Source organism: Aulonocara stuartgranti (assembly GCF_965226115.1).
Source record: "Aulonocara stuartgranti genome assembly, chromosome: 16".
NCBI lineage: Eukaryota > Metazoa > Chordata > Actinopteri > Cichliformes > Cichlidae > Aulonocara > Aulonocara stuartgranti.
In genome coordinates, this window is record NC_138952.1 from 31,259,458 (window position 1) to 31,287,185 (window position 27,728).

The 27,728-nt window shown below is 39.2% G+C and overlaps 1 protein-coding gene across 1 annotated transcript in view; it reads right to left on the bottom strand.

The window, feature by feature from the left end:
- The window catches only part of rnf17 (ring finger protein 17), a 40,467-nt gene extending 13,526 nt beyond the window's left edge, over window positions 1–26,941 (bottom strand). Inside the window, exons 1-29 of the mRNA XM_082509498.1 lie at window positions 26,800–26,941; window positions 25,506–25,618; window positions 25,007–25,104; window positions 24,119–24,197; window positions 23,779–23,868; window positions 23,201–23,304; window positions 22,784–22,952; window positions 22,537–22,613; window positions 21,306–21,380; window positions 18,179–18,462; window positions 17,966–18,055; window positions 17,637–17,798; window positions 15,577–15,748; window positions 15,242–15,383; window positions 14,685–14,875; window positions 14,419–14,548; window positions 11,951–12,113; window positions 10,754–10,869; window positions 10,142–10,259; window positions 9,926–10,043; window positions 8,429–8,680; window positions 4,815–4,962; window positions 4,288–4,400; window positions 3,818–3,908; window positions 2,683–2,804; window positions 2,225–2,411; window positions 1,998–2,109; window positions 1,531–1,694; window positions 569–688 (exon numbers count right to left, since the gene is read on the bottom strand). Of these exons, the coding sequence (XP_082365624.1) occupies window positions 569–688; window positions 1,531–1,694; window positions 1,998–2,109; window positions 2,225–2,411; window positions 2,683–2,804; window positions 3,818–3,908; window positions 4,288–4,400; window positions 4,815–4,962; window positions 8,429–8,680; window positions 9,926–10,043; window positions 10,142–10,259; window positions 10,754–10,869; window positions 11,951–12,113; window positions 14,419–14,548; window positions 14,685–14,875; window positions 15,242–15,383; window positions 15,577–15,748; window positions 17,637–17,798; window positions 17,966–18,055; window positions 18,179–18,462; window positions 21,306–21,380; window positions 22,537–22,613; window positions 22,784–22,952; window positions 23,201–23,304; window positions 23,779–23,868; window positions 24,119–24,197; window positions 25,007–25,104; window positions 25,506–25,618; window positions 26,800–26,866 (3,867 nt within the window). The 5' untranslated portion in view covers window positions 26,867–26,941. The remainder of the gene's footprint in view (window positions 1–568; window positions 689–1,530; window positions 1,695–1,997; window positions 2,110–2,224; window positions 2,412–2,682; window positions 2,805–3,817; window positions 3,909–4,287; window positions 4,401–4,814; window positions 4,963–8,428; window positions 8,681–9,925; window positions 10,044–10,141; window positions 10,260–10,753; window positions 10,870–11,950; window positions 12,114–14,418; window positions 14,549–14,684; window positions 14,876–15,241; window positions 15,384–15,576; window positions 15,749–17,636; window positions 17,799–17,965; window positions 18,056–18,178; window positions 18,463–21,305; window positions 21,381–22,536; window positions 22,614–22,783; window positions 22,953–23,200; window positions 23,305–23,778; window positions 23,869–24,118; window positions 24,198–25,006; window positions 25,105–25,505; window positions 25,619–26,799) is intronic.
- Window positions 26,942–27,728: the final 787 nt, after the last annotated feature.

Below are 27,728 nucleotides of genomic sequence, written 5' to 3' on the forward strand. Positions count from 1 at the left end.
CCAGACGCTCCATGGCCTTCTTAAGCTGGGTCTCGAGAGCGGCAATACGTGGCTCATTTGTAGCCGTGACATCTTCCAAGTCCGAGACCCGCTGCTCCACGGTTTCCATTCTTTCTATCAGATTGTCGAATTTCTCGGTGAGCTCGTTTATTGGATTTATGACTTCGGATATCTTGATATCCATATACTTGGATATGTTAGAAGTCACCTTGTCCACAATCACGTCATCCCGCAGTGTACTTAGTGCATCCTCAGCGTCGCACATGGTCTCCTTTTCGGGGCAAGTGCTAGCTACCAGGTCACTGCTAGCTTTTGCTTTGACTCCACGTTTGCCCATTTCTCTCTTTTTGCTTGATCCAGGGTGTGCGAAAAACTCGTCTAGAGACATTATATAGATATTCGAGGCAACTTGTTGGCAAAAATGAGCTAAAATACCAATATTTTACAGCTGTCCAGTGCAGAGCTCATAAACTCACGTCTGCTCAGCTCGACGCATCACGTGACATCAGCAGTCTTTTTAAAAAAAAATAAAAGATGGATGGAGTGACAGACACAATCTATTCCTTACAGGGTTGATGCCAAGCAGCTGGCAGATCATGCAGAGCTGAGGTACATCGTCACACAGGAGGATGGGGTACACATGAACCACCGGGATGTTCTCCACCAGACCATAATCGACATACTGCACCTGGTAATATAAACATGAACAAAAGTTGTATTAACGTACCATCAAATGAATGTTTTTAAATGTTATATGCAGTTTAGCATATAATATTGGTAAATGGACTGGTTCTTATATAGTGCTTTATACAACTTGTTCATTCACCCAATCAGACCCATTCACACAAGCACTTTTCTAAGTTGTCAGTGCTACCTAACTAACATTCATACACATTCACACTCTGATGCATGCATCGGAGAGCAACCTGGGGTTGGTATCTTCCCAAGGATATTTGGCATGGAGACTGGAGCAGACTGGGATCGAACCAACAACCTTCCATTTAGTGACCCGCTCTACTACCTGAGCTACAGCTGCCATTGATGACATATTGAAGTTGGAATATCAGAGATTATTCCATCAAGTGTAACTATTGATGGTAATACTAAATAAGCAACATATATTACTTTTTATATCACTAAAGCTAAAAATACAGTCAATTTATACTCAGTATCTTACAGAAATCTATCCATTGTCTGGCCTTGGTTTTAGCTTTTCTCTTGTTTAAATGGAATTCCCGACCTCCTGATTTAAGAAACATCTCTTCCTTCTCTCTCTTTAAGTCCAAACTCAGAACCCACTTGTACAAAATAGCTTATCCCACATAACCTTTCCACTCTCCTATTTCATTTGTTTATGTCTTATGCTTTTGTGATTCTGTAAACTTCTTGCTTTTATGTCGCTTTTATTCTACTGTGTACAGCAACCTTGAGTGTTTTGAAAGGCGCTTTCAAATAAAATGTATTATTTATTATTATTAAATGCAAAATGCATTTACTTTAAAATCACTAAAGGAAATAAAAAAAATGGACCTTAACATGCCCTCCCAGCACTTCCAACAGCTGTCCTCGGTACCACAACATGTCAGGTCCAATGACAGCACAGCCCAAGACTGATTTCCAGGTGTAGGGCTTCTGTCTGGGCAATGCCTTCATGCTCTGCTGAATCCTCTCCTTAAGCTGCTCCAGCTGATAACCTGACAGATGACAAAATATACTTTAACTTTCACTTTAGACAGGTACACTTAATCAACCTAATACAATAGAACAGATACAAACAGCAGCACTTTCCAGGCCTATTAATGACTGTTTTTAACAACAGGACTGTTCTTAAGGTCCAGCCCTGACAGCTAACTTTGACAGTTACTTCTCCTTAAAGCATATGCAGCGCAGTTAATATATTTTAAGCCCAATTTCCTTTCTATGATAAGATGTAAGCTATGCAAGTATGTAGAGGTAAAAAAATATAAATAAAAATAATGGCGTGATCTTTTGTGTACCTGCATTTTGTGTTCTCACATAAATGAGACCGTCCTCTCCAACAGCAGAAATGCTTATCTGAATGTGACCAAGACATGGCAGCTCTGGGGGTTGGTACAATGAAGTCTTTACCTGCATACACAGACACACACAAATATTGGCTTGGAGAATTATTATATACCACATTATCATTAATGACATTATTGTCTATTTTTATAACACAAAATCTTGGTGTGTGCATAATCACCTTCTCAGCTGTCATAATGGAGCGAGGGGCTGGTTTTGGAGGCATGTGACCACTGACAGTGGATGACTGGAAGGGGAAGGAAATAACAGGAACAGATGGGGAACTGGTTTCTGTCTCACTCTTGTTTTGTACCTCTCTCACTGTAGATGGTGGATCCATGTCTTTGGGTTGCTGAACATTAATATTGCTGCAACAGGGCAAAGCCACAAACAAAAGACAGGATATACATTAGAAACATTTGCTTAAACTGGAATATCAACTAGTGGTTATAAAATAAATAAATAAACTCTGCTGTGTCTGGTTTTCTTATATTTACAATATTTCTGATGTTTTGCAATGTCTACCAGAAGTACAGGGATTCAGAAGAGGTTAAGAGAGATTATTTGGAGAAGGAGAATAAGCCTGTGCACACCAACACACCTGACCCCACAATGCATGTGGAACATGCACTCACACACCTTGGTTTTCTTTGCCTGAGCGCGAGGCCTTCACTAACCAGAAAATCTGCAATGCTGATAAACTCTCCCATTCTATTGGAGCAGAACAAAGTGACAGGTACTGGACGCTCATCTGTTAACTCCTTGAAAATGAGAAAGTAGTAGAGAGAAACATACTTTGAAAAGCAGAAAAACAAACAAACAAACACCCCCACCCAAAAAAACAGGCAAAAATCAAAGTAGAAAGAAACTGGGCGTGTCACTACCCGATCCGTACCGGAAACCCGATCGGTACCCCGCATGCGTGAAAGGTGTCTACTTCCGGTCGAAGCATTTTACGATAGTTACAGGTCAGAGTATCTGTTAAGATGTTAAGAATAACAAGTATCTCTTAACATGTTTCCGATAATGAAACATTTAATATAATGTAGACAAAAATAAAAAAATTAAAAGATAGTGACAGATCGGGACTCCCGATCCTTACTGCGCATGTGCAAAGTCAGACCGTACAAATCGGGTCTACCCGATCCGTACCGCGCATGTGCAGGGGTTTTCTTCTTCTTCTGTTCGTTTAATGGCAGTGTACTCCCCAGTGTACGAGGATACCGCCACCTGCTGACTGAGCAAATGAACCCTATTGTAAACTGAATTAGCGTCATTACAAACGTGTGTTAAATTTGATTTAGTGATAATCGAGTGTGTTTATGCTTGTCTGTGTGGAGAGGATTGTTGGAAAAGTGATGATAATGTCCGCTATCACTGTCAATTGCCAGTAAACACTTCATCTGGCTGCTGAATCTTCACGTGACATATTATAAAGTCTGTATTATTAACTCTGTCATTAGGCACCATTCTTCTTATTTTACGGCGCTGTTGTTCAATCGGGGAACGCTTTCTGTTGAGGAGAAAAGCAAAAATTTGTTGCGGATACGGATTATTCATTGTTTAAATGTCCTGGTAGTCGAAAAGGAGGCAGAGCTGCCGAGAAATGCTAGGAGCTAACTGGGCGCTAACCGTATCATTCAAATGTATTGAATGTCGCAATGTTGGCAAAGAGAGGAAGTGACGTAAGATTTGCGCATGCGGGGTACCGATCGGGTTTCCGGTACGGATCGGGTAGTGACAGGGCGATAACGGGTGGAAAAGACAGGAAGACCTTGATCGTCATAACAGCCGAGGCTCCTGTCAAGTAGTAGGAGAATGAGTCACAGGCTGTATTTGTCCAGGTAGATCGGCCTCCCGTGGGCCTAAAAGGGACAAAGAGCAAATAAAAAGAAAAAGTGAGAAAGAAACACAAACTGGAGTAGTACACCTTTTATCCAAACCAGAGTACTGAAACTGTACGGCAGCAAAATCAAGCTGTCACATTATAGTAAAACTAATGGGGACACATCTATATACACCATCACAAAACTGTAACAGCACATTAACTGATTAAAAACTTTAAAAAAATCAGAGGTTTACTGGTTAACATAACTACTATGATTATTATTATTACTACTGTCAAATTGTCATACTGTGACATTACATTTAAATTAAACAACCTGGCCCTACTTCTTATTGGCAAATATATTATACGTGTCCTTGTTTGTAATTAAACTCTGTGAGTGTCTGTGTGTGTGTAACCTGATGTCGTTAAGAGTGCACTCAAGTGCTAGGGAGCCAATCAAGGAAGATGGCAACGGTCGCAGGTTACTGACATCGATCTTCATCATCTTTCCGTGATCACACAGTCTCACCTGGTACCAGCCAGCAAAGACATAATCAGTGTTGATAATGCTATAATTATGCATTTAAAGAGAAATTCTAGTATGTCTGGACAGCTGTTATGAATCAATGGTTTGACCTCATTTTGCACCCTTAGAGGTAACAGAAAAAGTCATGCATAACAATGTAAATCAGAGGAGTCCTACAACCTTCCCATTAAAAAATAAATAAATTAAAAAAATCAACAAATCTTTATTATCTGAAAGTATCAAGCTACAGTTACTATTATATTCAACTGCAAATGATATACATCTCTGCCAACATGCAGTTTGTTGGATTTAAAAAAAAAGATTATTTACATGTAATACTGACTTTCAGTGCCATTTAACTCTTGGATTAAAAGAAAATAGTTTGATGGTGTTTTTTGGGAGCAACACTTGTTTTACCTCTGCACTGTCGCTAGATGTGACGTCAGAGCATATCTGTGCTCTCTCCCAAACTCCATTGAAGAGTGCAGCACAGTACATGTCTGCCTTCCATTCCACATCCTGGGGCTCTATTCGTGCACACTCCTGCTTTACCAGTTCACATATCCTGAAAAAACAAGCAACATGACAGTATATATAACTCCAAAGGGGTGTCAGGACCTCCTTAACAACTGTAGAGTAACTTTATGAATTTACAACATAAAGTGCCTTGAGGCCCAACACCTGTTCTTTTTTCCTCCACACAGTTTCCTCAATTTTTAAATGAACATGCTGCACACAATGGCAAGATATGTCAATTTTTCTATTAATATTAATTCTATTAATTTTCTATTTATATCTGTCGACTATTTGAAAAAACATGGTTGTGCAAAAATAGTATTACATCTTTAGTGTTTTTCATACATCCAACTAAAGAAATGGAACAAACGATGTGTTTTGGCTGCTACTATAAAAGTTCTGATACAATTTAAAATTAATTATTTGCTTTTCATGCCTTGAGTTGGCCATTTTTTTAATGCTTGAATGATTCAGAGATCAGTTTTAAGTGACTTAAGCAAAAAACATTACAATGAAAATGATAAGGTACAAAGAGCGGACTGGAGAACCCAAGACCACTTAAAAATGACAAGAATGTCTGGAAGTAAAATAGAAAGAAACAAGAAGAGGGTCAAAACATTTACACAGTATTATATTATGGGAGTAACAACCAACTGCTTTATATGTTGTGATTTGTGTGTTGGTGCTCAATAAGAAGAGGGAGGAAAAAACAAAACAAAACAAAAAAAACCCAGTTCAGTTCTTGACTTGCATTTCAAGTCTCCTTTGTCCCACACGCCATCAGACTGTTTAACTCCTCTCTGGAGGGGAGAGGGAGGGGAAACAGGAGGACAAAGGAGGGGGGAACAACTAAGCTGTAGTGCCTCTTCACCTCACTGTGCAATACCTTTTGTGCAATACTTTTGTAAATAGTCAACAGTGCAATAGACCTCAATACTTGAAATGTGCAATTCACTTGTATTTTTATTTTTTATTCCTATTTATTCTATTTATCCCCTTCGTATATTTTATTTATATTGTCTCTGTATTTATATACGTGTGTGTGTGTGTGTGTGTGTGTGTATATATATATATAATATTCTGTAACTCTGTAACTTCTGTCGGTGCTGTGCTTTTTTGGAAATCGAATTTCCCAGAGGAACCCACCCGAGGGATTAATAAAGTTCTATCTAATCTAATCTAGGTCAGCCAGCCAACCTATCATACAATAAAACAGCTAAATCTAATTAATCTACAACCTAAATTACTTGTCAAGATACTAATTGGCTCAGCCTAGATCCAGACTTAAATCTAGGGGTGACCGCGCTTTTGCCCTGGTTGCACCTAATCTGTGGAACAACCTTCCCATTGCTATCCATGCGTCAGACTCCATTTTATCTTTTAAATCCCATTTAAAAACTCACTTATTCAACATAGCTTTTCCATCTACAGTGGGGCAAAAAAGTATTTAGTCAGCCACCAATTGTGCAAGTTCCCCCACCTAAAATGATGACAGAGGTCAGTAATTTGCACCAGAGGTACACTTCAACTGTGAGAGACAGAATGTGAAAAAAAAATCCATGAATCCACATGGTAGGATTTGTAAAGAATTTATTCGTAAATCAGGGTGGAAAATAAGTATTTGGTCAATAACAAAAATACAACTCAATACTTTGTAACATAACCTTTGTTGGCAATAACAGAGGTCAAACGTTTACTATAGGTCTTTACCAGGTTTGCACACACAGTAGCTGGTATTTTGGCCCATTCCTCCATGCAGATCTTCTCGAGAGCAGTGATGTTTTGGGGCTGTCGCCGAGCAACACGGACTTTCAACTCCCGCCACAGATTTTCTATGGGGTTGAGGTCTGGAGACTGGCTAGGCCACTCCAGGACTTTCAAATGCTTCTTACGGAGCCACTCCTTTGTTGCCCGGGCGGTGTGTTTTGGATCATTGTCGTGTTGGAAGACCCAGCCTCGTTTCATCTTCAAAGTTCTCACTGATGGAAGGAGGTTTTGGCTCAAAATCTCACGATACATGGCCCCATTCATTCTGTCCTTAACACGGATCAGTCGTCCTGTCCCCTTGGCAGAAAAACAGCCCCATAGCATGATGTTTCCACCCCCATGCTTCACAGTAGGTATGGTGTTCTTGGGATGCAACTCAGTATTCTTCTTCCTCCAAACACGACGAGTTGAGTTTATACCAAAAAGTTCTACTTTGGTTTCATATGACCACATGACATTCTCCCAATCCTCTGCTGTATCATCCATGTGCTCTCTGGCAAACTTCAGACGGGCCTGGACATGCACTGGCTTCAGCAGCGGAACACGTCTGGCACTGCGGGATTTGATTCCCTGCCGTTGTAGTGTGTTACTGATGGTGACCTTTGTTACTTTGGTCCCAGCTCTCTGCAGGTCATTCACCAGGTCCCCCCGTGTGGTTCTGGGATCTTTGCTCACCGTTCTCATGATCATTTTGACCCCACGGGATGAGATCTTGCGTGGAGCCCCAGATCGAGGGAGATTATCAGTGGTCTTGTATGTCTTCCATTTTCTGATGATTGCTCCCACAGTTGATTTTTTCACACCAAGCTGCTTGCCTATTGTAGATTCACTCTTCCCAGTCTGGTGCAGGTCTACAATACTTTTCCTGATGTCCTTCGAAAGCTCTTTGGTCTTGGCCATGGCGGAGTTTGGAGTCTGACTGTTTGAGGCTGTGGACAGGTGTCTTTTATACAGATGATGAGTTCAAACAGGTGCCATTCATACAGGTAACGAGTGGGGGACAGAAAAGCTTCTTACAGAAGACGTTACAGGCCTGTGAGAGCCAGAGATTTTCCTTGTTTGAGGTGACCAAATACTTATTTTCCACCCTAATTTACGAATAAATTCTTTACAAATCCTACCATGTGAATTCATGGATTTTTTTTTCACATTCTGTCTCTCACAGTTGAAGTGTACCTCTGGTGCAAATTACTGACCTCTGTCATCATTTTAAGTGGGGGAACTTGCACAATCGGTGGCTGACTAAATACTTTTTTGCCCCACTGTAGTTAGTGTCCCCATTTTATATGTGGTTCAATATTTCATTTATGTACTTCATCTTTTAGCTATATCTGTTCTTAGTAACTTTGTTCTTATATTCCCTTTTATTGCTGTATAATTAGTGCCCTCAACCTGATGACAAATGTAGTACTTTGTTTTATTTGTATTGTACTAATAACTGCTAACAGGACTAAGTAGTAAAGAATGAGCATTTTGAGTATGAGTATAGAAATAAAAGGTGAATCAAATAGACCATTACGGCAAGTCTGGGATGGTCAATTTGGTAAAGTAAATCCGTTGGGTATCTTTCTTCGCCTTTAGACAATAATTCTGATGGCAAAAGAACCAAACGGGACAGGCAAAAAAAAAAAAAAATTATCTGTATAGAAAAGTACAGATAATTCTTGGATGAATGACCTATCTGTATAAATATTTCATTCAAGAAAATGATATAATCATAATGACCGTCTTGCTTTTTCAAAGCTGACCTTTTGAGCTGAGAGTCGTACTGGGCGAAGCGGACATAGAAGCTGCTTGGAGAGTTGACATGGCAGACTCTCACTTTCAGGTCTTTGAGTTGGGCAGGGAGCTTCAGCTGAGGCTCAATTGGGTCCTCTTTTTGGTTTCCAGAGATTATTTGGTCTGGGACATCAACTAGCCCTGTTGCTAATCCAACCTCAAGTGGAGGGTCCCATATGGCTGAATCATCACCAGAGGGCCAGGCATTCTTAGGGTTCAGGCTACATCAGAAGGGACGTAAGTGGACAGTGACAGAAGAAAATTAAGTGAACTGGAAACAATGTACATTAAATTGGCAGAAAAGTGCAATGATTGATTGTAAGGAACAAAACAAAGAACAAACCCCCCCACCCCCCCAAAAAAATATAAATAAAGAGGCACAACAAGCACAAGATACATTAAATTCTTAAAGTTAGAGCATGAAAAATACTGCATCATTTGACTGCAGTTAATTGAGTTTGTTTTCTTACCCCTCCGAACTCAAGAACATAATCCTAGCTACGGTGGCTGCTGTTCATCTTTAGTGAATGTTGAATGTCAGTCCCCTGTTTACCTCGCATCTGCCAATATGTGTTCATGTCTATTTACTGTGGGGGAGGCTATAAAACTTTGTGAGAAGAGCCCGGGGTGAGTCAACGAGTCTGTGCAGCTCACCTCTGTCCAATAACAGCAATACTGAGGTGAGTTGCTGATGATATCCTGAACTCCAGCAAAGAACTGTAACGTTTACTGATAGTTTTAGCCGGAGTTACTGAAACTTTCTTTGAACTTGATCTAAAGTTGTTGGACTGAAAGCGAATAAACTCTAATGCGGTGTGAGAATGTAATGATGAGAAGTGTGACCTTTAGCTTGCATAATGTTAGCTTCTAACCAGCTATAGTTATACCTCATTGTCAGTTGCACAGAGATAGGAGAGACATGTTTATTCTGCTGACATGAAGTAATTGAGACAATATCAGGAATAAATTTGCATATTTATGGAACTTTTCTGACGTTAGGTCATGAGATGAGGCTAGAGGTGAGGAGGAAGAGGATAACCTTATATCCAGATACTGGTAACATTGCCTCTTTTCCTTTTCACTTCTTTGGTGAAGGGCGCCCCTTCTCAGATGGTAAAACATAGATCCCTCATATCTCTAATTAAAATCTGCTTCCACAGCAAGTGAATGTCTACAAGCTCTCTTTTTCTCTGCCTTTGGCGTGCTATGTGGCTGGTCTGTAGCCACATACATGAGCCATGATTAGGGGCAATGGTGATGTCCATCTAAGCCACTGTATTCAAGATTTGGGTTAACATGGCAGCTTCGACTACCCAGTACCCATTTTTAATTGATTAATTCTAAGTTTACAATCATTTCATTATGAGCAATTTGTTGGAAACATTTACCCGCTAATCAAATGAATGCCCTTATTTATCATGAACACTTTCTATTGCAAGTTCTATATCAAACTTGGGAGAACTAACCTCTCTTTGAAGCAGGCCAGCTCCTCTTTGACCAGCAGTTCAGCAATGCTGGTTAGTGGCTCATTCACTTCACCTTGAAACAGTTTGACTGGGAGAGGCTCAGACTTAGGGCCTTGTCCTGGAAGGAGCATACACACAACAAAAGATGACATAAATGGCTTTTTTGTGTGCTATGTTTACAGAGGAACTTATGTTTTACACTTCAATTAACAGTACCTGTAGCTATAATAGTAACCAGTTTTTGGTTGGCTAGGCTGATGAATCTGTTAGTACACGCATCGGTCCAAGACTCTCCATCCACAGGAATCACATCAGACAAACAGCAGTTGATTGCCTGCACACAGGAAGTCATTTCCTGTTGACTTAACCCAACGCTATTCAAAATTTTAACACAATATAAACAAATACACGTACATTTTCATTTTATGATAAAATATTAAACAAAATGCCAAAATAAGGTGGCAAATACACCAGACCAGCCCACCCAAAGCGCTTTGAGGGTCTCGAAAAGCGCTATATAAATGCAATCCATTATTATTATTATTATTATTATTATTATTATTATTATTATTATTATAACTAAACTCTATATGTGGGAAACACTGATAACTTTCAACCTTATCAAGGAGTGAGCGCACACCCTCATGTTAGACCATTTTAATTGAACTGAACTGGAGTCAAGAAATGAACTCATTTTACTGGATGATTTTTAGGTATGTTACTTTTGTTCACAACTTACAGATACTGTAGATTCTGTTTACATGCAATAAATTCCGATAATGAATAATAATTAAAAAACAAAAAATACATAAAATTCTGTGGTCTCACCCTTGCAGGAAGGGCAAAGAACTCATCTTTGATCTTCCTCAAGTCGCTGACTGACAAGATTTTCCTGTTGCCTAAGTCAACAAACTGAACCTCCACTTTTCTTCCTCCTGGATGCCCTACACAGACACACACAGACAAACAGTTACAATAGTGTACAGCAAAAAAATAAATAAAAATGTTTTGCTGAACAAAGGTTTAAGAAAAGGTTGAAGATTAAGTGAAAAAAAAAAATTATGTATGAAGAAATATCTTCATGAGAAAACAATGGCTCTGCTAGTCGATAACAAGTATTTGCAGCCTGAAAAATTGCATGGCAATCTGCTAACAACCAAAGAATCACAAGTCTTTGGTGCAGCATTTTCTATGCAACTAAGGAAGAGCCAGAAACCACTGCCAGCCATTTTCCTGTAGCAACCGATGCTTAGAACACATCCAATGTGAGATCAATCTTGAGTCATTTTTGCATGATGTTACATGGCAAACCCCAATACCAACAGCCTAAAATGAAAACCCACAACCTCGACAGCCTTAACTAGTAGCATGCACACTTATAATCATTTTCTGTAAATGTTTCCGTTGTTTTAACAAAGCCAAATGCTTACTGACTCAACCGAATAGTTCCAAAGTTTTAACCTAACCTAAATTAACTCCAGTCGAGGATGAGAACCACGGAATTGTTTTTGTTTTGCTAACAAAAATGCTGCTGCTGTTAAATAAACAAGTCTTTCTGATTAACATTCAGTTGTCATTTTTTTAAAACTTGTAACAGTGCATGTTTTAACTATGCAGCTGTTTAACAAATTATGAAAAATAGAAAATGTAGATTTAGCACCATTTTATCTGTTCAGCTGCTTTTCAAACACTTATGTCCACTAATTACAGATTACAAAAGCCCAAATAATTTAATGCTGTGTGGGACAGGGTTTAGTACGATTTTCTGCCATTTTACTTGTACAGCTGAGAAGAGGGACATAAACTTATTGGTCTCTCTCTTCTCTTACCAACTGTGTGGTAATGCAACCTGCATTCTAGCAGGCGGACTGTGGAAGCAACACAGTAATATCAAATGAGATATTGGGAAAATTACTACTTCCTACTACATTATTATATCAGACCACTAAGAAGTGCTAAATAATAGGTATGGTAAACAGGTAAAAACATTTATTCAATCTTTGACATGCTCACCCACACACTTACCTGTCACCTGAGCTCTGTACCACAGCTTATCATCTAAACGGGCAACACAGGATTGTCCAATCACAGGGCAGTAGATGCTGAGCTTGTCTTCTTCAAGCAATGCAAGATCATTGTAGAACTCTTGAAGCTTGGCTGAGAGCAACATGAACTCCATGTTGTCAACCTGGTGGCGATGTTGGAAGATAGATTCAGTTAACCAATAAGTGTGGGAAAAATTCAAAATGCTATCTCTGTCTCTATAAAATAAATCTATCTGATCGAAAAATCACTCATCTTTGGAAAAGAGAGTTTATTACAGAGAAATGGCTCTTTCCAAAATAAAAGCTATACTATCCGCTTCTTCTGGGCTATATTCTCAGCAGCATATTAAACATATCAGGTCCCCCATAAGGAGAATCCTGTGCTAACGGCTGTCTAAATGACTCGGGTAAAGTTTGTAGCATGCGTGTTTGTTGTTTTGGTCTGCTTCCACTTGTCTTTGCACTAGGATGATGTTGGCGTATATGCGCAGTCATATTCGTTGTGTTCCCACTAGTTCTGTCAGCGTTAATCTCATTAAAATTACATTAACGCCATAACGTGGCAAATCTCCGTTAATGAGTTACCGCGGATCGCCCCGTGCGTGGGTCTGGGCGGCATCAACACGTTAACAAGCTAACTGCGCTGACGCACTAGTTCCCACCAATAGTTGGGTTGCGGTCACGTGGTTCTGATGACGTGCGGAGGCAGCGCGATTTTTGAGTGGAGGGCGGAAGTAAACATGGAGGACACTGTGGAGAGTCAGGAGAGCAGCTATTGTGCAACTTTAGACCCCGTTTCTCGGGAGAGATATAAACAGATAGTTAAAAAATATATCGGACGTGATCCGTATTCTTTGAAAATGTCCGAATACACCACAGAAGTAAAGGATTTGCCTACTATCGAGGCTGTGGATATCACCAACTACTTGGTCCTCCAGACTTCTTACTACACTAGGCAGCAAATGAAAGCTTTCAAGAGTCTGGAGGCGTACAATTTTTTTGTCAGCGGGTGGGTCCACAACCTTGGAACAAAACGTCTCCGTGATGGATACAGTTTGGTGTTTGCAAGGGTGAGTGTTTGTTCTTATATTGCTTTATCTTAAACACGCTAACAGTTAGCGGTAGCGGCTTTAACGTCAACAAACATGCCACATCCTTAGGACTTCGTTAGAGTGACAGTTGTTTGTTTCAAGGTAAACCATTCTCAGCGGTCTAACGAGACACCTCTGAAGACTTGGGTAATTGCAAAGGAGGATGGAGAAGTGATTGCAGCTCATTGCAATTGTATGGCAGGGTTAGTAGCCTGTTCTCCACTGTCACTAGGCTCAAATCCGGGCTCTCAGCCGTCTGTTGCATATCCAAAATCGCCTCTGCACATCGATGCTGTTCTGCCTTAAGCTTCATTCTTTTCTCTCGTTTGAGAACTGATTCCGATCTGGGTTTTCGTTCGTAGCCGAGATTGACCGTCGGAGCCCAGTCCTCCGACTCTTCGTCATCCAAAGCACTTGGGCAGCCTATAGTCCCAATCAAGTCAATATTAGACTACTAACTTAAAAGCACTAAGTAAACGAGAATTTAACGACAACCTAATGCTAATAAGTTCGTTTGCAAACATAACATTACCTCTGACGAAGTGGTCGCTGCAGACACGGGCATTGGCAGACTCTGCTCCTCCCGACTGTAAACGTAAATTTAAAATCCATTTTTTCCTACGTTTTTCGGCTAGAATTTTCCATTTTTCTCCTCTTCGTTGGGCTATTTTTGGTACCCTAAAATACCGTTTATCAGTTTCTCTGGTCGACCTACTGGAGCATCCGTAAACACAACAGGACATAGGCATTTTGCGTACTGTCTGTCTGTGATTTTGCGCTTATCTTTTTCACTTCCGACCGCCAGTCAAATTTCGCGCTTTACGTCGACGTCACGTCTACGTCAAATGAAACCTAGCTATTGAGCATTGCGTGGCACATCCAACATACTGTTTTACTTTTGTCCATGACGCGCTTACCATCAGGGTCATACTTCACATGAAAACCAAAATAGGTCCAAAGGCCAGATCTGAATGAGGGTGGGGGAGGTTCAATTTTGGGTAGCGTTGAGGCAGTTGGCATGTTGCAACGGGCTTAGCTTCTGTCTTGCTAGCTTGCGCTGCGCTCAGTGGATCTGCACCCAACAGTGCAGATCCACTGAGCGCTCAACACAGACAGCATCGTCAGAAGAAAGTTGATGAAATAAATAAAAAATTTTGTATTGTTCGATACATATGCGTACCGAACCGAAAGCACCATATCGAACGGTTCAATATCGATACATGTATTGTTGCACCCCTAATAATTTTTTCCCCCCCCACGCAATGCAATTTGTGTATTTTTTTTATTTAAATTATATTGCTGGCATCTGGAATTAATTGGAGGACATTACATATTTATTCATGTTCATGTGTAGTACCAGGTTGATGTAGAAGTTAGCAGGGTTGTTGATATGGCACACCATAGCACTGATCTCGCTGTTAATCTTGGGATATACAGGAGGGTAGTACAGCAGAGGCTTCCTGCTCAGCGTCACTGGAGAATAAAACCTATGAGCAGTTTTTGGGGGAAACATAGACAAGTTTAGGCCATTTTGGTGACAGAGCTTCAAAATAAATTTATATTCAGTCCTAATGAATAACATTTAATTCTTATGGGTTTGGGTTATATGACATTTATGGGTACCTGGCTACTTCAATGAAAACAAGATACTCTCTGATAGAGATGAATACACTGGAGCTGAACTGTTCCACGGGAGCTTTCCGCAGGTCTACCAACAAAGACTCTCGGTCCTGACCCAAAGGCCGCATCTCCACTGCTGCAGAGCCAACCACATTGCGGAATTCAACCTGTGCCTCTTTACTCCAGCCCTTTGTCTGTGCCACACACACACACACACACACACACACACACACACACACACACACACACACACACACACACACACACAGACAATATTTATCCACAATAAAAAATACAACTAACATTTCAAGAAGCAATGAAAAACTAGTATCATCTTTCACTGGGAATAGAACTTTTAATAATAATAATGATAATAAACACTCACTGTTTTCCTTCATTAGAAATATCTCATAAAAAGCATATTTAGGTTCTTTCTTGTACTTTTTGAAATACTGGCACGTGAAACTTAAGAAAAAGGAGCTTTTACTATATCGACCTTCCAAGAAAGTATTCTTCAAAATACAAATTCTATATCCGTCTATAAATTTCCGCAGTCTTACCACATCATAAGGCACCAGGTCCTTGAGTGAACATCTGATGACCATTGGGGCAAAGTGAGCCAAGTCATTTTTTACGGCTCTACCCACTTTTCTCAGCTGGTTGTTCACAGCACTCAGTGAAGCCTCAGTAGCCTCGTCTTCGCTGGTAAATTCATCCAAACAATACAGAATTAACTAAAGCTAAGAACAGACAACTTCAAACATAGTATACTTATGTGCCACTTCTCTGATGAAAAAGAAATGAACAACACACAGAGTCAAAATAATCTTCTACAATGTCCCAGTTTCTTGGGGGAATTGGGGTTCTACGTTTACTGCAGTGCGTGTGTGTGTACCTATTTATGGTGATGCTTTTTGTGAGTCCATGATCAAGGAAGAAAACTCGGATACTAGCCAGCTGGGTGACTGCACAGGTTTTCACAGGCTCTAAAGAGCCTTTCTGCAAGACTTCGACCACTCTAGCCCGACACCAGTGGCCCTCGTTCCACTTTACACAGATCAAGGATTCTGCAGAGAAACCGTAAATCAAAGAAAACAAACAAACATGACGATTTCTATAGCCATTCTGAATTAAAAGTATGGCTTGATGCATTCTCAGTAGAGCACGGCGATATGACCAAAAATATTTATCACGATATACATTTGAAAATTTGCGATAACGATATAACTGATGATATAATTGACACTAGACAAAATACTTTACAACTCCACAACTTTATTAGTCCAAAAAAAAGAAGAACATCAATGTATTTTCACTTAAACAAGCAGCTTTTTTTTAAGCTTTTTTAAGTGCATTAAAGTTATATAAAAATTAACAGTGCAAATGCAAATTCCTTGCCGACAGTTTAACCAAAAGGCATTTCCAGTGGAAACTGGCCAACATATCCTCAGCATAACCATGTATAATATCCACAAAACTTAAAAACGGGTTATACACACATACAATACGGTAATATTATGTTGAAGCGAAGTACGTATCACTCCGCGAGGCGCCTGATTACGGTAACCGTAATGCTCCGACAATCCATCAAGCGGTCCGGCTTCGTAGCTTAGCAAAGTTGTACTGAAACATTTGACAGATTTTCAAGTGCCGTGTAGCACATAAAATCGTTTCCAGGTCAGTAAACACAACCAGAATTCATACATAAGGCACACGAGATTATAAAGGACACTGTCAATTTTCAGAAAAATCAAAGGATTGATTTTAAGTGTGCCGTATTTTCCAAAAAAAAAAAAAAAAAAAAAAAAACACGGTAATAACGACGGCCCGCTAGCATGCTCTACCAAAAATAGTGCTTTGTTGTGTATCTGACGGATGAAAGCCAAACCAGTTCCACACCACTGAAGTTGCAGCATTTTTACAAACCAATTCTGGTTCATCCGTTTCATTTAACGATCCACTTTTGCTCTTCTCATTCTGCATCGCCGCCATGTGCGTATGTAAACAAAGGCAATGCGTATGTGTGTTTTACCCATATTCTATCGCGATATTTCATTTTCCTATCGTTGCCCAACATTACACCAGTATTACCGTGAACGGTATGATATGGCCCAGCCCTAATTCTCAGTATATGGAAAACTCAAGCATAATCAAAAAGGGAACAAGGAAGCAAGATAAAAAAAAATATATTGAAAGCTGCCAGTGCAACCCCTCTGCCTACTAGTAGGTGCATTGATGGCATAAATTTGAAAATCCTAGGTGACTTCCGTGAGTTATCACATGCAGATGACCTCCGACCTTGAGGTCGAACTAACTGAGATTTGAACTCATCCAAGATTTTTAAGAGATGCACTAATGGTACCAATTTGAAAATCCAATGTTGCCTCGTTCTCAAATTTTCTCCCAGCTGTTCATTCTCCTGGCAGGGTGACGACATTAGTCTTTTACCACCGAAGTATAATAAAATGATTTGCAATGTATTTTTCTCCACCCAATAGCAAACCAATAGTAATTAGTTCACAAATTACAAAATTCCTAAATTATTGCATTAACTGTCAAGTCATTTTTATTCTTACAGTACAAACATTTTCCAAGGGAGCACAATTAAATTCAATGCCACTTTGTTACCTTAACTCATTAACAGTTTACGGAACAATTTACATTATCTAGCTTTGATTAAAAAGTATTCTCATGAACCATTCACTTCATAAATCCTGACACGCTGCTCTCTCCTATATAAGCTCCACACTACTGTCTGAGCATATATTGTTGTTGTTTGCACTAAGGCACGTAAAATGGCATTGTGATAGAAAAACAATATGGCATTCTTATATCGTGTAAAAAATTTATACTGCTATTATTACAAACACTATAATATAGCACAGCTCAAATATGTTTAAACTGAAATGTAAAATTTTCACACAAACCGAAGTGCACACACACACATACACAAACCTGTTTCCACTGTGTCCTTTGCAGTGAAGCTGCAACCATCTCCACTGCAGAGTTGGTTGATTTTGTCTGAAAGGATCTCACTTTCTCTCCTCTCAGCCACAGACTGGACATAGAACTGACTTGGATTCACAATGTGGGTTACCACCACCCACTGTGTGACTGCTAAAAACAGACAACAAATGGTTTGTCTAATTTAGAGCATGTACCAGTTAATTTTAAATGATGTGTGGTAGGACAACTGTTTTTTTGCTGGTTGACATTATGCTTATTGATCTACTTATATTGACTTTATCTTTATAACGATATAACACTATATAACAATTCCTTACCACTTCTCTTAGTAGCAGAGAACTGATGTTTTCTTCTCCTGTTAATTCTTAGTTTGTCACTGGCCAGTTCAGGCCCAGTTGGAGGGAGGGCTACAGGAAACATTTCAAAATAGATTAAAGCTTCTCTTTTGCCTCCATTTTAAGATTCTATTTGGCTCAAACATCATTTAAGAAAATCAATGTAAAGAATGTACTAACAACAAAGCAACACACCTTGTCCCTCATCTAAAAAGTCCTCAATAATCACATCTGGGCTTCCAAGGTCTGAAGCTGAGCTGTGGCGAGAAAGGTTGAACCTGCAACGAGATCTTGGGCTTGGAGAGGAGCCTCGTGATGATGGACTGTTAGCTCTTGGACTCTGCTGGCGCTGCTTTGGTGGGGTGTGGATTTTGTCACTGCGTGGAATACACCTGCTGTTTCTGCCATCTGGACGTTTCAAGTGAGACTTTCTACCAAACCTGCCTGGCTGGTAGCTTTTGGGTGGGGACTGAGCCAGGCTACAACAAATGTCACAAGTTAACATGCCTTCAAAAATTAAAGGCAATACAGATGGCACCAGCAGTGCACTGAAAATTAATGAATCTCTATTGAATCTTCTTTTGCCCATATTTCAGGATATATGTGTACTTACATATGTGTAACCACAATGTGTATATGTTTTAATGCCATATAAATTCTATTTATATTGCACCCAAATCACAACAACAGTTACCTCAAAGGGCTTTGACAACAGAACAACCACGTATTTCAACACAATCCTATTGTAGCACATTACCACCCCTTTACTAATACATTGTGCTGCAAATAAAACTCACAGAGCATTACTACAGTAATGCTTTGCTTTCAAACAGCCAGATTTTCATGTAGGGTTTTAAGTATTCAGCAGTAGTTCTCCAGGCTTTGTGAAGGTTTTTCACAGGTTTTCTTTGAACATTGTCCACTCTTTGCTTAGTTTCAGCCCAGTCCTTCTACTTGCCTATTTTCAGGGTAAATTTTTTGCTTGAGCAACTTAACATTAAACCTATGAACCAACCATTTAAAAGATAAAAAGAAAAAAAGAAAGGAAAAAAAGCACCTAACTAAAGAGAGATGAACCAGTGTTGTGTCCATACATAACAGATAGCAGTTAGCAAAGAACCGATTTGAAGTTGTATCTTTAGGGACTTTGTTACCTGTTGAACAATTGTATTTCTTTATTTCTTTAACTGAATCTATGAAAAGAAATGCCAAAGATAACAAGGCAAGTCCTAAAAAGCTATTATTGTAAAAATACTATACTACAACCTGGTATAGGGCTGGGCGATATGACCCAAAATTCATATCTCGGTATTTTTTACCTGGATGGCGATATAAGATATACATCTCGATATTTTTTTTTTTTAAAAGCCATAAGTTAAGAACAAAAAGAGAGTTCTAGTCACACTGTGTCCCAGATGTCACACGGGCACTTTTATTTACATACAGCGTGGATGTACATGAAGAAATTACTCAAAAATAAATTATCAGCATTTATTAAATAATCATGGTCCATAAATAAAAGAAAACAATGTTGTTTTTGTGCATAACAAAAAGCTCACAATTGTGCAGTCAAAATGCAAACTAATAAACGCTGAGCATAACAACAAAGAGACAGATTTCACAGCTGCACCACGTCTCTGAACAGGTGCCATTTGTGGTCCTTATACACACACAGTACGGTAATATTATGTTGAAGCACAGTACGTATCACTCCGCGAGGCTCCTCCTCGGTAGCCGTAATCCTCCGATAATCCATCAAGCGATGCAGCTCCGTAGCTTAGCAAAGTCATATTAAAACATTTTTTTGACAGATTGCTGAGCGCTGTGTTCCACATAAAATCGGTTCGCGGTCAGTAAGCACAACCAGAATTCATACATAAGGCGCACTGTCGATTTTTGAGAAAATGAAAGGATTTTAGGCCGTGCAGCCCCTGTGGGCTGCATGTCGTTAGCGCGGTTAGCTCGTTAGCGCGGTTAGCTCGCTAACACGTTGACGCCGTCCAGCCCCACGCACGGAGCGATCCGCGGTAACTCGCTAACGGAGATTTTCCGCTTTCATCTTGTCATTGCCTGCAGGTGAAGCTATGGGGGAGGAGGGGGAGTTGTGTTTAGTGAAGGAGAGGCGAGGCCGAGTAACGCAGCGTAGAGACAAAAGTGGACGAAAGAGGCAAACCTGCGGCTCCACAAGTATAATTATAACGTAACATAGACTATATCGATATAAACGATATTGTCACATCTTATATCTCGCATGAAAATATATCGATATTTTAAAAAAACTCGATATATCGCCCAGCCCTAACCTGGTATATACCAGGTTGTAGTATAATATGTTCTATGCATCACTGGAGGGACCAAGACATGCGTGAGACCTTAGGAAAAAAAGTGTACAGCAGATGAACAGTATCTGAAAGTCACGTCCTTATAAAATAGAGGGAAAAAAATCCAGCAATTATTTGAAAAAGGACTGGAGAAAGGCATCTAGGCTTCCAGTTCACCCATCTACTGTTCACCAAGGACTCATCAAAAATGGTCTCAGTTGAAGTGTGGGTGTCAAGAACCATTTTTTAAGTGAAGGAAACTGAGAAAAAGCTGGGGTATGCCAAATTAACCAAAAACTGGACAGAAAATCAGCGGCAACAGGTCTATTATAAATGCCACCATCACGTAATACCATTGGGAAAGCTTCTGATTGGCATTTAAAAGCATAACAATAACCCTAAACACATTGCCAGTGTGGAAAAGAATACATTTCAGCCCACCACGAATGAGTCATGAATTTGGCCTGACCAGAGGCAGAATTGACAGAAAGTAGAAGTAAGGCAGCCAAAATCCAAAGAAGAACTTTGGATGTCTTTCCAGAAGCCTGAAGAACTATTCCTGAAGACTACTTAAAGGTATAACCAGAAAGCTGCCTAGAATAGCTTAGGCAGTGTCAAAGAATAAAGGGGGTTGAACCAAATGTTGACTTTCAAACTCGTTAAAATTGTAGGAACTCAGTTTTGGGCTTACTGTATTTGCACATGTTTACACATCTTAATAAATCTCTGCAACCATTTCCCCATTTTTTCCCTAATAAAAATATTTTTAAAAGATGAAGGGTGACTTAAGACTTGCACAGTTATGTATGGTAAAGTACAAGTTAGTAAGTACAAGACCATTAGCTGTAATTAATGCATATTCTGCATATAGAAGTCTATGGCACAATTCTTTTCTCAACTGCTCAAACAAACAAACAAAAAAGGTAAGACAAATCTTAAATCACTTGAAAGGGAATAATGAATACAAGTGGAAATCTATATGGGATAAATTAAACACTCACTCTTTTGGGTCGCTGACTTCCATCTTCAAGGACAATGCTAAATTCCCATTCAGACACTCTAACTGGAAAACACAGCTGCAACACATACATAGATATCCCAGTTTTAAAATATGTAGAGATAAAAGTATATCACTCATGCACTCAGACTCCCGCACTTTCCTGCACACATTATTGTTACTATTTTAATATGTCAATATACTATTGGGAAGACAGTAAAGAACTTGTTTCATGTATAAAGGTCATGTCCAAATTCATGGGCTGCATCCTGCTGAGGGGCCTTCGCGGTCTACGTGGGCCAGGTCCTCAGAAGATCTGGTAGGCCGGAAGTAAACGGCTGTGGAATTGGACGGTCTAGCCTTCTGATTATTAAACTCCGCTGTCTCGGTGGAGTTTAATAAACTCAGCCGTCTGCTCCTTGCTATCTAAAATATGACAGGACACTGGCGTAAATTCTCAACCATCTCACACTTCTGTTTGATCAGTTTTCTGTTTGACGTTTATTCAGCTGTGTGAAAACCAAGGAGGAACCCACCCGGGGGATTAATAAACGTTTATTTTATCTAATCTAATAACTTTAATCTCAGCCAAACCGATTTACTCACGAACAAACAAAACACTGAAAAAAGCCAAACAATAACATTTTTAGGTTGTCTAAGTGACTTTTATATTACGTTTAACCTGAGTTGCGAAAGTCCGCGGTGATCTGAAAATGATGTGCCGGGAGTTGTGCCGTTCTCGGCAGCTTCAGTGACCCCTGAGCTCCCGGCTAGCTATCGAGCTGGTGGGTAACATACGTCTCCGAAAACGTTGCCGCACTTTTGCAAATATGCGATGTCTTGATAAACAGAGCAGATATTTGAAGTTTACACACCCACATTCTCACCTGAAAATATGTTAAAAGCTTATTTTGTGACCCAGAAAGATTAATAAGAGTAATTTTAAAACTTAGTAGCGGCCGCCATTGTTGAAAACTGGAATTGGCTGAGCCACGCTATGAATTCTGGGATATGGTGGGCCACGAAGGACACACCCGACCCATCCTTCAAATTAGGGGAAAAGGAGGACGCATTTGTCGGCTACATTCGGAGGAGTCTACGAATTTGGACAGCCTTCGGCGTGTCGCTGTGACGTAATCGGTCAACAAATGCGTCCTCAGGAGGATGCAGCCCATGAATTTGGACACGACCGAAGTGTTCTATATATGTCCCCTACAAACCAAACAATAACAAACCTCATTCCAGTCCCCATGGTAATGCATTTCATATCAATCAACTGGTCATCCACTGGAGCCTGCAGTGTCTCTAATACCTATTATTCAAAGAGAATCAGCATATTTCAGAATTCACTATATTGTCTTCTTTTCTATAAATTATTAAAGCAGCAGGTGAAGTCACATCAATTTGTTACAAATTTTACAGAATTTGACATATACTGTGTGAGGAGGAATCTGTCAGGATGTATGTAAGAATAACAAACACCTTATTTAGTATGCAGTACTGCTCCAAAAAGGGGACACAGCGCACTTTTCTGGCCATCTGCATGGCAATCTCCAATGCCTTTATTCGCTCCTGGATGTGGCGCACTGCTGCTTGGCTGGATGAGAATTTTGTCTCCAGTTCTGTCAGCTGGCTCATCTGTGAGTCTTTCCTGTTTTTTTTTTTTTTAAAGCAAGTAAAAACAACAACAACAAAAAAAACCTAAAGATGTTTCTTGGATGAAAAACCTTCAAAAAAAACCAAAAAAACAACAACAAAAAAATTCTTTTTAAAGAAGTCCAGTCCCCTTCTCTTCAAGCTCTTAAGAAACTCTGATAAACCACTTTTCCAAAGGTGAACACAGGATATCATTACAAAGCCTTTCTATTGAACTACATTTTGAGACTTTAACATCCATACCAGTTTTGAACAGCATGTAAAGCCTTGTCTGCAGCTTGCTTGATCTCCATCTCCAGCCGAGCTACCTCTCTCTTCACTTGTTCTTCCAGACCAGTCGTCAGTGTCTGCACAAATGAAAAACATTTATTTGCAAATCCAACAACAGTCTCAAAGAACATTTTTTGTATTATAATTAATGTTATGTTAAATAACAAACAGTTAGTGATAATATTCTACAACATGTGTTCAGGTTGTTTTTATCTTGTTGTACGACACTGTTAAAATATAAAGGCGGCGTATAAAAGATAAAAAACACAATTTGCCTAAGTTATCATTCAAAGACTTGGGAGCAACACTTAACCCACAAAATCAATGTTAAGGACCTATTGCTAATAAACCTTATTAGTTATGATTTGCTCTATCAGTTGTGAGCTTTTAAGCATTACATTTGTTTTTTCCTTTTTTTGGGGGGGGGGTCTTTTGCAACTGTCAACTATGAAATCAGTTTCAGGTGTGGTATATAAGAAAGGGATTTTTGGATGTTTTCATTTAAGACAGCTTCCACTTTTAAAAAGACAAGTATGGAATGCAGCTTTTACCTCATGGATGTGCACAAGCTGGGCAAGAGTTTCTGCAGCCTGAGCCAATGCCTCATCTACAGTCTTCTGAATCTTCTCAATATCAGCTGGCTAGAAAAGATCAGCATCAGAAATTTTAATTCAACAATTATTAAATATTTCCCAGTCATTCGTGGTTAGTACTAAAAGCATGTACTAATGAGAATAAATCAAATATTTATGCCAGTAACCTGAGAAAGAAACATGTAGTGCTATGCTTGAATGTCATCTCACATAACATGCTGCATTAACACAGTCAATGTGTCAATGTGCGATGAGAAAACAACTTTCTTTCTCCACTACTAACCTCACCCAAACTTACCTGCTCCATATCAGAGCTGACATGAGTGTCTGTGGATGGTGATGCCTTGTTCTTTTTGCGATTCTTTGATTTGTCACATCTGAGGTTTAAGAAGAGAAATACCAGAAAATTTATCATAACAAGAGTACGCAGAGAGCTCAACTTCATATTTTATGATGTTGTTTTTACAAAATGATGACATCAGCCTTTTATGGCATCATTGTGACATTGTATTGAAGAAAAAAAACAAAAAAAAAAGTGTTGTACAGCTCTCTCCATGCCCTGTCAACCTAGGTACTTATGTCACCTAAGTCCTATTATATTGATGTGAAATTTGAAGATGATCTATTAAAAACTGTGGGTAATATAAAGTTTTTACTGATTTTCACATTTGGTGTGCCCTTCACCTGATTTTCACCAAAATAAATCAGCTTGAACTGGTATTGGTATCTACCGTCACACAAAATTTGAAAATAATATGGTAAATGGCCTGTATTTGTATAGCGCTTTACTAGTCCCTAAGGACCCCAAAGCGCTTTACACATCCAGTCATCCACCCATTCACACACTGGTGATGACAAGCTACACTGTAGCCACAGTCACCCTGGGGCACACTGACAGAGGCGCCCCAGGGTGGGGCAACTGAAAACTGTGGGAGCTAGGCTACTAACAACCAGACAAACAAACTGAACTGACAACATACTCCCTCCCTTCAGGGGGAGAATAAAGACTCTCTAATGATACTGTAAAATCTATGGCACATTCATTACATGCAGAGGAGGCAAAATTCTTAACAGCACTGAATTTCCCGGAGGAACCCACCCGAGGGATTAATAAAGTTTCATCTAATCTAGCATTCAACTTCTGATACAGCAGTGGGTTAGCTCAATAGTCAGAGATGCATCTTACCTTTTCATCTTATTCATTTTAGTAGTGTAGATAAGGCCTATGATTCTGCTGTCTTCCTGCAGACCATACACTTGCCCTTCGGGAAGAGTGGACACAACCTGCAGGGAGGATCAATTTGATAGCTTACAATCACCCTTTGACTTTTTCTGCAATGAAGAACTTTGATGCAAAACCACATCAATAGCAACTGTTGCTGATTTAGCTTGAAAAAAAAAAATAAAGAAAAAGCTACTTTCGGTCTGTTCGAACACAATGTGTGTTATGTAAAACTACTAAAATATCCAGTGACATTACAACAGACAACAGCCATGTGTTTCTAGCATTTCTTGCACATCTACACCTACCCTTAAGGAAAGTAATCATTTCACATTTATACGTGAAGTGCTTTACAAATTAATAAGCCACTAATTTAGTAATCTATGATGAAAGTGATCCTTTTAAATTTGCTACTGTCAACAACTGAGTTGTGGCCTCCACTGAATGGAAAGACAATTTTTACCTCACACTCCGGACATCTGATGACACTGTCACATTCAAGAGACTGCAGGCAAAATGTGCAATAGATGTGGCCACATAAAAGCACACGGGGGAGATTGCCGGGGATATCATCCTCTGTAAGAAAAAAGAAAAAAGAAAAAAAAAGGGATAAACTTTGTTTTTGTTCCCTTGATCTTTGATCTTAAAAAGATATATTATCAAAATACAGAGATCTTATCATAACAAAATGTTATCACTGGTTGAATACATTAGTCTGTAATTTACCCAAATTTAGCTTAGTTGTTCTGGACACAGTACTTCAAAAATGAATGAAACAGGAAACATTGTAGTTAAGTTTTTTTAAGACAATGTTTAGCTAAATGACATGCAACTAATCCAGAGGTTAAATATGGACAACTGCAGCTGATTTATGACCTAAAACTTTGTATTGGTCTAAATGAATTTAGAGCTATTCTGTGCTAGGACACACCAACACTTGTAACGTGATCTGGGAGTAATACCAATTTTGACAAACTACATGTGGTCGACTAAGACAGATACCGAAATATATTTAAAAATCTGATATATCAGCTGATTTTCTTTTTCTGTCAGCTCTGCTCAGCAGGTTGTTGTACTTGTGACATTACACTAGTACAACAACAAATTACGTTGCGGATACATATTTTGGTGACGATGAAGTTATTTATGGGCAACGTAGGTCGATTATGACACGTGAAACAACAGCAAATGGAGAGTGAAACATCGCATTGAATATGAAATCAAACGAATTATTATGTATAATAATACTGTTTTTTAAAAAACATAGAAGCTGTATGTGTCATGACCATTACAGTAATGAAATACTGCCAACAGGATTGCAAAGTGCCATCTGGTGGACAAGCTATGCAACACCAACAGTCATAGCATATTTGAAGGGCGTTTCTGTACCGGTTTCTATACCGGTTTTTATAACGCCATATGGAAAACGTAACTACGAACTTTAACTTATTAAAATTTAAAATTTGAGACATGTTTTTCTCTTGTCCCAATTAAAAAAATTTTACGGGCTCGGTCAATATACTTGACAATTTTAGTTCTTTCTTAGGTCGCTACATGACAGAAGAATACACATTCTGAAAAATTCATAAGTTTGCAGTTAGCGGTTTTCGGCAAAGTTTGATATGAACAAATTTGCATAATTAGCTAACTTAGCTAACTGATACCGCTGCTAGCTAGCGAACAGAAGTAAGTTATACCGTCATGTAAGACGGTATAACGAGTATTAAATTGTAAGAAAAACATTTTAAAACCCCTACCAGGAAGCGTGAAGGCCTCCCCACATAACTTGCAAATTGCAGCGCTGTGGTTTTCGCCTCTGTCCATCCTTGTTGAACTGCCTTCCCTAAACTGATTTATCGAGAAGGTTCTCCAGTTTTTCTTTGTCACGTGACGGTGCAGGTGCGTTTACTGCCCAGGCATGTTCATTGCGTCATTGAGTGATGAAACACTTTTATTTACAGAACCGTTATTAATTTACTACATTGCTTTAATGCTCTGTTGCATCAATATCCATTATATAAGACAGGCAGTCACTTTTTAGAGTCATATAGAGTAAATATAAAATAATAATAATAATAATTACAAAGAAGCAAAACGATAGCCAAAAGTAATTGCTAAATAGCTGAAACTTCAATTTTCTTCAAATCATTAGCAGTAAAACCAACCTAGTGCCAAACTTCCTGCCAAATTTTTGTAAAACTATCTACTTAACCCTTATTGTTCCAAGCCTGAGTCAAAATTACCTTACAAGTTCACATCCATTCTAGGAAAAGTAAATATTTATAAAAACTGTATAATTTTGTGAAATCAAATCTAAACCATAGATGAGAAAATAGAGATCGAATTCACTCATTGGCTATTTAATCAGCAACTACTGAAATATAAACCTTAGACATACAATTTGAGGCAATAAGGCTGAAAAATTGAGTCCTGATTTTGTACACTTTTTGTGAACACTTGGGGGCACCAAAGATTAAGGCAGAGTCGTAACGGACGAGTTGGAAAAATATATTCTTGTGTTTGCGCAGATACACGCTTTGACATTCTTTCTTCTTCTTATCTAAAGTAATTTAAAAAAGACTGATTATGGAATGACCATTTGCATTTCACCCTTGTGAATATCCCCATAGATCTGCTCTTATCCCTTTAGTCATCCCTCTAGGTTAAACATTACAGATAAGTGTGT